Source organism: Jatropha curcas, chromosome 4 (genome assembly GCF_041381405.1).
Source record: "Jatropha curcas cultivar XTBG-Jc1 chromosome 4, XTBG_Jcur_1.0, whole genome shotgun sequence".
NCBI lineage: Eukaryota > Viridiplantae > Streptophyta > Magnoliopsida > Malpighiales > Euphorbiaceae > Jatropha > Jatropha curcas.
Window position 1 is genome coordinate 6,776,680 of NC_143154.1, and position 10,808 is coordinate 6,787,487.

Genomic DNA, 10,808 nt, shown 5'->3' on the forward strand with positions numbered 1-10,808 from the left:
GCCGGTCCGGCCTACGGAAACGGGTCGTGACAGGTGGTGGCCAGTGATAGTAGTCTGTGGTGGAATCAGTGATAAATGGTGATTAGTGTTAGTGACTATGATGATTAATAAATTAAAAAATATGGATTTATAAAGTTTACCGATGTCCGAAAAATATTTTGTTCGCTCAAAAATGAAAAGTTATTTTCCTTAAAAAATGACTTAATTTTTCTTTGATCAAGAAAATATTTTTTATTGATTTATTTTTTAAATATCCTAAACAATTGAAAAATTGTGAAAAATATTTATATACAGATTATTTTACAGAAATAAATAGGTCTGAACGCCTCATCCACTTCCGTCTTAGTTGGCCTCCTGATCTAAACATCATTGGGTCCCAAGTTAAACATTTAAAAATGGATAAACTGACAACGAATCCTCGGTCCTATTCCACATACAAATACAAAAGTTAAACAAACATGAAACACGCGCCACCTACACTTGCTGCGACCCACACATGTCTGTCAACCATCGTCATTGTCAACACTAATCTTCTATTTTTAGTAATATCCCAATCCCAACTCACTATACGCCCCGACCGTTTCAAACCCAGAAAAAACCATTTCCATCTCCAGTCACCTCTCTCTTTCAAAACTTTCTAATTGCCTATTACCTGTGTGATAATTTGCCTAAAAGAAACCAGTCTCTTTAAACTGTAAATATCACTATGACTTCAAGGGAGGAAGGTGACGATGGACTTAGGAAACCGTTCCTTCATACGGGTAGTTGGTATAAAATGGGCTCGAGGCAATCCAGCATCATGGGCTCCTCCACCCAGATCCGCGATGGTGCGGTTTCTGTCGTCCTCTGTGTCCTCATCGTCGCTTTGGGCCCTATCCAATTTGGTTTTACCGTAAGATATCGGCACTCTTTAATTTTCATTATTCCCATTTTAATATCAGTTGGATTGATTCTGAATTTTTTGTATTTCGTATTATAGTGTGGATATTCTTCGCCTACGCAAGCAGAGATCATCAAAGATCTTAAACTCTCTATTTCAGAGGTTAGACTAATTGGATTTTTATTCTGATTTTGAATCGCTCAATGGTTTTGTTCTTTCTGGCTTAAATTTGACTTTATTGTTTGTGTAGTTTTCTCTGTTTGGCTCTTTATCGAATGTTGGTGCTATGGTTGGAGCTATTGCTAGTGGTCAGATTGCAGAGTATATGGGCCGAAAAGGGGTATAATATCATTATATGGTCATTTCTAATAATGATGGTGGTAGTTTTAGTTATTTTCATAATTTGAAGGAGTGGAATAACAAATCATAGACGTGAAAGAAATGGGTGCATGTTTTTGTTTAACCAATGGATTGCCACATTTTTCTTTTATTTCAAATTGCAGTCTCTGATGATTGCTGCGATTCCTAATGTAATTGGATGGTTAAGCATATCGTTTGCCAAAGTAAGTGATGAATTGATTCTTGTGGACTTGTTTGTTTGTCTGTGTTTCTTGTTTGGGCGTGCCACTGAGTAATTTCTACTGCTTTGTAGGATTCCTCATTTTTATTCTTGGGAAGGTTGTTGGAAGGGTTTGGTGTTGGTATAATCTCGTACACGGTAAGCGTACCTTCAGCATATTATATATTTTCCCTTGTAGCATTCCATAGATGTGTAATGGCCTTGCTCTAAACTGGCTCCAACTAACTTCTTATTTTAGAGCACAACCACGGCCCAAAATGGAGTTAGTTGGATAGTAACTAGTTAGGCTGTATAATTCATTTAAACTTCTTATTAACTGCACCTGTATAAATCATTTAAACTTCTTATTAACTGGTGTGGTATAGGTTTCTAAGGTGCTCAAGCTAGCACCTCAAATGGTGCAGGTGTTACAAGATGAATGGTATTATTGGAATTAGATTCTTAAAAAATTATTGGGATTCATTTCTTCTAGGTACCAGTATATATAGCTGAGATATCGCCTCAGAACATGAGAGGAAGCCTTGGATCTGTTAACCAGGTTAGTTCTGCTTACTGAATAAGTTAATTAAATTTATGCTTATAAATTTCAGCTCACGATTATTTAGTGCCATTACTTGACAGATTAATTGAGTTAATTTCTTTATTGAATAGCTTTCAGTTACTCTTGGAATAATGTTGGCTTATCTATTAGGACTTTTTATGCACTGGAGGCTGCTTGCAGTGTTAGGTAAGCTCCTAAGAAATCCCTATTCGGCCTTGTATTGCTGCAGACAAAAAGTCAAATGATATTTGGATAAACATTGTTTATGGTTCACATTTGAGCAATAGTGATTATTGATGTTGGCCAGTGAAGTTTGTGTGTAGGAAAGGAAATTACATGTTTCTAACCTTCTTCAAATGAAAAAAGCCTTATCAGACCAAAGAAAAAAAATGGAAAAGAATCACTTTTAAAATAAACAAGTTCCTATTGTTTTCTTGATGCAGTACATTGTCCTATTGACTTATGCAAGTTTTGGAAACTTCCTTTCCATATTCATCAACTCAACTGAATATTTGCCATTGGTTCAATAATTTGATTAATGGATGGGTTTAATTGATGTATACACTTTGATTTGCAGGAATTTTGCCCTGCACAATATTAATACCTGGCCTCTTTTTCATTCCAGAGTCTCCTCGATGGCTGGTTAGTTCATGTAATTAATGTTGTTGCATTTTCATATGGCCAATAGAAAAAACAAAATCCTAACATTTAAGTGAATTTTCAATTTTGTACTATTCTATTAATTTTATCAGCCTGACCTAATTTTGAGAAATTGATTTCCAGTTTGTCATCTGCTCATAATTGAATCCAAGAAAAAGGGGACCTAGTTATTTATTAGAATATAAAAGTAAATTTTAATAATCTTTTTCCTTTCCCCTCTACCTTACTTCTCTCTCTCATTCCTATCTCGAGTGAATTTTCTTTAAAAACTCAACAAGGCTAAAATTGAGTGGTCATAGATGACATCTAATTTGACATGCCAAAGTGTGTGCACTTTTACTGGTCTAAAACTGAAAAATCCCTTTTGTTGATGTTTAAAATTTCTCGTTGGTCTGGAACTGAACCCTCTGTATCTGTATGTTTCCACAGATATTGAGCCATGTCTCTACCAGCATTTGCACAATTTGGCAAACAATCTTCTACTACTGTCGCACACGTCTAAATTACATTCTTCCTTACACAACTCTACTGCCCCAACTCCTCCACCTTTTCTCTCTATCTCCAACAATCATTAGGAAATGAAATCGAGCGATGATTTGTTTATAGAAGAGAGAAAAATAAATATATAAACCCACTTGGCAATTTTAAAAATGTGTAGTGAATCACATGGAAAAAGCTTTTTCTGAGTTTTGGAAAAAGCTTTTTCTGAGTTTTAGCATTATGATATTATATAGGGATGATTTCTAATTGGTGTTTGAATTTTGACAGTTTTTCTATTTCAGTATTTTTACTTTATATTTTATCAATTAACTGTCAACACAATCCTTTTCTTTTGTTCAATTTACTGTATTTGGATAGAATATTTTGCTGGAAAATTAAAATAGACAATTATACTCAATAAATAAATAGCACACGGTAAACGTTCATTGAATTTATCTCTCTTTTTTCATTTTTGAACTTTTTATTGTCTTATATCTCTTCTTTTTTTTTAAAAAAAAAGAATCTCAAAAATTCCTTATGATTTTCTTTCTATTTCAATAAATAAATAGCACACGGTAAACGTTCATTGAATTTATCTCTCTTTTTTCATTTTTGAACTTTTTATTGTCTTATATCTCTTCTTTTTTTTTTAAAAAAAAGAATCTCAAAAATTCCTTATGATTTTCTTTCTATTTCAAATGAGTAAAAATGGGAGGGAATGAAATAAGATAGAGAAGTGACTATCTAGAGAATGAATGAAGTCTAAGAATGTGATAAAATAATTCATTTTGATTTGACGATAAGAAGTTTTGGATGAATGCATTTAATTGTAAAAAATTTGTTAGTTCAGATACTTGAAATAAAGTTAAGGCACTGAAATAGAAAAAAAAAAAAAAATCACAATTTTGTAAGTATACCTATAAGAAACTCTTTTTTGGATGTTTGTGGTCCTTTCATCTATGGGCCTTACCACTACCAAACTAAATGAATTGAAGGAAGATTCTTGCCAACACTAAGTGTAGGAACTTGCTTCATGCACTCAACCAACGGCTGAATCATATATTTTAAAAAATTTATTGATATGACTTATTTTCCCTTCTTTCTTTTCAATGAAAAAAAAACCCCACTCATATCAGTTTTTCCCTACATGTTATTTCCATATTAACATGTTATATACACTAGGTGTAGGTAAGTATTTCTTATGCATTGATTTCTTGCAGTTTCAGACACACTCTAGAATTATCCTAAACATCCCAAATCCTCACCATCAGATATCCATGTTCACAACCACCCTAAAGCTAAGTAGCATAGAAACGAAAACAAGAAATGGATGTGATAAGAAATGGAAATGGGGAAATGGCATTTTTCAAAAATATTGGAAATGGGAATGTGTAAATATAAAAAATATTGAGCCATTTTTATATTAAAATTCCAATTTCGTATTTCTATTTTCAGGCATATAACCTACTATGGGACATACCTAACTATGAACAAAATCATTCAGTGTACATCTCAGCTCCAAATTATCTGAGACTGAAACGTCTTGTTTAAGCACAATGCACGTAAGACTTCACAAACCCCACTTCTCTTTTTCCATCATTTAGCAAACGCAAAAGCAGAAAAGAATAGATGAAAACAGCAAAAGCTCTGTAAGTATGGTGGGTTGTGTTTAATCCATAAAAGAAACTGAAAAAAAAGACCTGAATTTACAATAAAGAAAGCTTTGCATAGGTTAGATCTGACTTGCATCTGCCTTTGCACTAGTCTCTTTTGCGCGCTTTTGCTTCAATTTTTTGGTGCTTGTTCTTGATTCAAAAGCATAGGTTTCAATTTTTTTTTTTTCTTTTGATTTAAGCAGCAGATTGGAAGGAACACGTTTCAAATTTTGCAAAATTACAAAAACAGGATTGAAACCTTTTGAGCCTGTTTTCCAAACATTTCTGTTTCTGAAATGTTCCGGAAATGCAAAACAGAACCTCATCAACAATGTTTGCTGTGCTGCCTAGATCTTCAGTGAACTCCTCATTTTGCCCTTTTCTCTCCTCTTCCATGGATCATTGACATGACCCCCTTATGAGAAGAATTAGAACTGGGTTCGTCAAATTTTTAAAAGCATTAGGATCAGTATTTTCTCTTACAACTTGGTTTCTTGCTACTGAGCCAAGGCTCATTAAAGCTTCATTAGCATAGCTGGAGAGGAAAAAAGTAAAGAAAGAGGAAGAGTGGTGCGAGGGGGTGATGGGGGAGAAGGATTGAGAGGAGGGGTGGGGGGAAGGAAAAGGATAATAAAAGTTATTTCAAAATTATTTTTTATTCTAATCAGCATTAAAAGTTTTATTTCTCTATTCAATTTTGACCATTTGGATAAATTTGCAACTTGAAAATTCAAATTAGGCTAAAGATGACAAAATTAAAAGGATTGGATAATTAAAAATTTATAAAAATTGGGTTCTTTTGGTCATTTGGCCTTTTTGTATCTCATAATATTAAATATCTGTTCATCCTCTTTCCTTTACCTTTCTATATCAGGGAAAGGCAGTTTGTGAAAGCTGGATTTTTTGGTCATTTGGCATTCTTATATCTCATAATGTTGTCAAATTTCTCTTCATCCTCTTTTTTTTCTAATTTATTTCTTTCTTTATTTGGGGATGGGCGGTAGGCCAAAATGGGGATGATGGAAGATTTTGAAGCCTCTTTGCAAGTTTTACGGGGATTTGACACAGACATTTCCGTTGAAGTGAATGAAATCAAGGTATGGATTATAGAGAATGAAACTTCTGTCTCTCTCCTTCCTTTTTTTTTTTTTTTTTTTTTTTTTTTAATTATTTCATTTAAATCAACTTTGACTCTTAGACAAATAGAATTTTTCAACCAAAGTAGGTGAAAAAAGATTCGATTGTTACAAAAGGACATGTTTCATATTCATCTTAAACCCTCTAAACCAAGTCAGCAACATTTCATGGATGTTTATTTTGCAGAGATCTGTATCATCATCAAGCAAAAGAGCAACAATTCGATTTGCAGAACTGAAGCGAAGAAGATATTGGTTCCCTTTGATGGTAGACCGGTTTGTTTTGGAATTCTGATTGGTTTTCTCATATTTTGTTATTTTTGAATCTTAGAACTCCCAGGGTTGATAGTAATTTATGTTGTAGGTAGGAATTGGATTACTTGTGCTCCAGCAGCTAAGTGGTATCAATGGGATTTTGTTCTATGCCAGTAACATTTTTCGAAGTGCTGGTATGACCTGCTTTTTTTCACTTTGGTATCTCATTTTATATGAAAACCACGAGAACTTGCTACTCTGGCTTATCTGCTCCTTGGATTTAGAAAGTTTTTTGAGCACCTATGTATGACAATATACAACCTGTTAGACATAATTTTAGAAATGCATAGAAGCAGTACGTTTAATAATTTGTTGTTTGCAAGGTTTTTTCATTCTCATTCTTATAATCTCCCATGTGAAGGTAATCATTTCAATGGTTGGTTTGCCATGTTGGACTATTCCGTTTGGCATCCCATGTAATCAATGATAATGTTAAAATATAAGATTGTGCGTATTAGATCACTATATCACTAGAATAAAATATTACAACTGGGAAAGTTCCTAATTTGTTGCTATTCAATGTTCTCCCTGCAAGTGGAAAGTTTCAGAATATAAAGATTACAAATTGCTCTTAATTTTGTTATAAATATTGTAGCTTCTGCAATTTTTATTGTAGCAAATGATGATGATGTTTGATAAGTGACTATAACTTTGACAGGGATCTCCTCAAGTAATGCTGCTACATTTGGGCTTGGTCTTATTCAGGTAGGATATGAGGCGGTACACTTTGAAGATATGGTTCTTCTTTGACCTTGGCATTAAGTTAAGAGTTGCTATAGCCTTAAGGTTCAATAAAGGGGGAAACTATTTTCAGAGAATGGAAATATTGTGGATTCTGCCCAATTCATTAAATATGATCTTTCTGTAGGTTCTTGCAACTGGGGTGACCACATGGTTGGTGGACAAAGCTGGTCGCCGGATTCTTCTTATCGTGAGTATCTTTTTTCAAATTTGGCGATTTAATGGAAAGAAAACATCTCTTTTGGGAATGATCAAAGGTGAATACCACAGATGTAGTCCTTAAACTTGGTATGTTTTACAAATAGGTTCTAAATTTTCGCATAATGAAGTCAACAAACATATTCTGTTCTAAAATTTGATGCAGTTCAGTCCTAGAACTTTTGAATTTTTTTTTTCCTTTTCTTTTTTTCCACTCCTTTTCTTTTCCATTTGAAAAGAGAAAGAAATAATATACTAAATTATAGGTATTAGATATTTAATTCAACAAATGATAACAAGAATTTTCCTAAGAATTATTAAAAATATTCTAACAAATTTTTGTATTTAATTATCTCCTAGTCCCAATTTTTACTTATATTTCAACTTAGATTATTCAAGATACAATAACTTTTTTATTTTTATTTGCTTCTTTTACTCAATTGAATGTATGATGAATTTTAGATTGTTATTGGTTTTTTTTTTTTAAAATCTTATGAATCTAACTTGGAAATTTGTTTTAATATTTTGAGTAAGTGTACAACTTATGGTATATGTTAAAAGCTGTAGATTCAAAGATAATTGACGAACTTGAAATGTTTTGATTTGTTTAAAAGTTCTTTTGGAAAGAAAATTAATTAAATCACTTGGTGCAGGTATCTACATCTGGAATGACTGTTAGCTTGTTGCTAGTTTCAGTTGCCTTTTATGTAGAGGTTTGTGATGTCACAAAAGCCATATATAATAATTTTTTATATAGCCTTAAATAAATGGGGGAAAAAATAGAAGCTTCAACTTTAGCGCTTCTTGTAAGTTTATCATGGACTTACTATTGCAAATTTATATATTACCTTTTCAATTTTTGCAATTCTATCAACAATCCATTTCCAAGTGAAATTAAGCCTGAATTTATTGAGGTGGCAGGTCTTAATTTGTTTGTTTTATCACATAACATGTGAAAAAGTTGATTTAATAAGACGTTTTTCAAAAAAAGCATTAATTTTAGGAAAAAGAAATGCTCAATTTTGGAGTCAGTAACATAAACTAATAAAAAAATAACAGATTTACAGCTGCCACCTTTGCAATTTAGGTTGAATTTTGCCTGAAATCAATTGGTGGTAGAATTGCAAAAATTACAAGGTGTGGCATAAAATTGCCAAAATTAAAGTTTGCAATAAAGTTACAAAAAAAGCACTAAAGTTGCAACATTTTTCTTTTTCTTTTTCTTCTTTTTTTTCTTTTGGCTAAGCCTTAGTTCTAAATAATTGTTGATTTTCCATCATTGCGGCTTTGTTTTTTGGGCAATTTCTGATGCCTTTTTATCCCTCTTCTGTATTTTTGATACCAGGATATTGTTTCAAAAGATTCCCATTTATATAGCATTATGGGAATACTGTCACTTGTGGGGCTTGTGGTATGATTTACTCTATATTTTGTGCATGCACATGCAGGTGCCTCTATTTGTGTTCTTAATGTATACTAAGAATTTTTCATTCTATTTGATGAACTGACTTTGTGTAGGCCATGGTAATTTTCTTCTCTCTTGGACTTGGAGCTATTCCTTGGATTATAATGTCGGAGGTATAAAATTTCTCTTTCTTAATCATAATTTCATAAGCATACAAAGCACTTAGTTTTTTCTGAGGTATATGGCTTGTTATGCTAAACTATTTGATACGTACAGTTGAGAGTTACTTCTTTCGGTTTTTTATTTTCATGCTGTACTATGACTCTGGAATCTAAACTAACCAAAAATTCTTGAAAATCCAAAATCTGCTGCAAAATCCTACTGTGTGTTGTGTTGGAAAAAGTTCTACTTAACCAAAAATTGAAATTAATTTGGGAAGGAGAAATACTCTGTGGAACACCCTCAGGTAAATATGAGAATGAAATGGATGTTAGACCTCACATGGACCATGCTAGTGGCATCATATAGGTTTATGAGTTCACCAATTGGTGATTGGAGTTTGTTGTAAGATGCACCCACAAAGTGAAGAACTCAAAATAGTTGCTTACAGTAATTCAGCTGCATTCTCGTTAGACCAGAGAAAGCAAGCTGAAGGTCCCACTTTGGAAGTTTTAGAGTGATGATCGCAGTTACTCTCCACTTAGGGTATTTTCTTTCTCCAATAAAGAGCTCCCAACTCAAGATATATGAATAAGATGTACACATGCTCTGGATCTGGGCAAATTTGTCTGAGTTAAATTACATTTACCAACTAGTCTGAAATTAGACCTGAACTTTAATTATTTGAACTTGAAGTCCTAAACTTTGAAGAACTATATGACATTAAAGAATCTGCTTTCCTGGGTATTGCTTCTGAACCTATTTTGTGCTGGAAAAACAAAATCAATAGTTTGGGTTCAAACCATTTCATAAACTTTAACGTAATAAATAAAATTGAATAAATGGCTGAGTTCAAACATAGTTGTTAAAGGTGTGCCTTATGCTCAAGTTTGAACTGGCACTTCAATTAGTGTCAAGCAGCAGACCTAGCAGAGGTTCATGCCTAATCACATAAGCATGGACCTTATTCCAAGTTCATGGCACCATGGAGGCGTAACTCTTTTATTCTCTGGATTCACCATTACATATAATTGAATATAGTTAATTGCCATAACGTGCTCCATTTTTGTCAAATCTACATTTCAGATTCTCCCTGTGAATATTAAGGGTCTGGCTGGTAGTGTAGCGACCTTGGCAAATTGGCTAATGTCCTGGTTGGTCACAATGACTGCAAACTTGCTGTTGAGTTGGAGCAGTGGAGGTCTCTCTTCTCTCTCTCTCTCTCTCTCTCTCTCTCTCTCTCTCTCCAATGCATGCAATGAACTATTTGCATTTTTTATTCAATATAAATTTTCAGTGTACCTTGTATTCATGTTATTCATTTGAATTATTTTGGATTCGACATATATATGAAAGAGGATGTGTACATGCAGATGCATTGAATGATCTCCGTGTTATTCAATGTCTAATCATAAATATAACTTGTAGTGTCCATATATTTCCCTGGGAACATTGAATAATTCATCCATAAACAGCGGCCAAATAAAAAAATTCACCCTTGAGTCTTACAATTTTTTATAACTTAAGGGCAGAATAAATCACGTATTTGGCCCATAAACAGCATATGCAAGTATGTTATACATGCACACCGAGTGTTTGCTTTGTTGTCTAATTAACCAAACTACTTTGCTCTCACAGGGACATTTACCATTTACGCAGTGGTGACTGCTTTTACAGTTGTTTTTGTGTCTCTCTGGCTTCCTGAAACCAAAGGAAGAACTCTGGAAGAAATACAATCATCCTTCAGATGAAAGTTATTGCTCAAAGCTCATGTTATCTGCTTTCAACTGAATGATGTTTTGTTTACTAAATATAACTGTATATTATAAGTTATTTCCTTTCTATACACTTGTTCATATTTTTGATCAGGCTCTATTTGGATAAGTGTTTGTTTGAAATAAGGGTGGTTTTGGATTTATATTTCATGTGTAAATTCACTACCTACGTTCATTTCAAATTTTAGTGTATTTAATATGTCATGTATGGAATGTAATCTTTTTTTTTTTTTTTTTTTTGTGTAAAATTTATTTGATTGTTTTCAATTTTATTTGCAACATT

At 33.0% G+C, this 10,808-nt stretch overlaps 1 protein-coding gene across 1 annotated transcript; it reads left to right on the forward strand.

Moving 5' to 3' along the window:
- Positions 1 to 338: 338 nt before the first annotated feature.
- On the forward strand, positions 339 to 10,729 carry LOC105632748 (sugar transporter ERD6-like 6). The gene is made up of 18 exons (XM_012215187.4): positions 339 to 892; positions 980 to 1,042; positions 1,131 to 1,220; positions 1,384 to 1,443; positions 1,533 to 1,598; positions 1,933 to 1,998; positions 2,112 to 2,187; positions 2,579 to 2,643; positions 5,801 to 5,893; positions 6,120 to 6,200; positions 6,297 to 6,381; positions 6,906 to 6,952; positions 7,116 to 7,178; positions 7,840 to 7,899; positions 8,532 to 8,597; positions 8,705 to 8,764; positions 9,837 to 9,951; positions 10,389 to 10,729. Exons 1-18 carry the CDS (start codon positions 707 to 709, stop codon positions 10,499 to 10,501), a joined length of 1,455 nt encoding a protein of 484 aa, XP_012070577.1. The 5' UTR covers positions 339 to 706; the 3' UTR covers positions 10,502 to 10,729.
- The last annotated feature ends 79 nt before the right edge of the window (positions 10,730 to 10,808 follow it).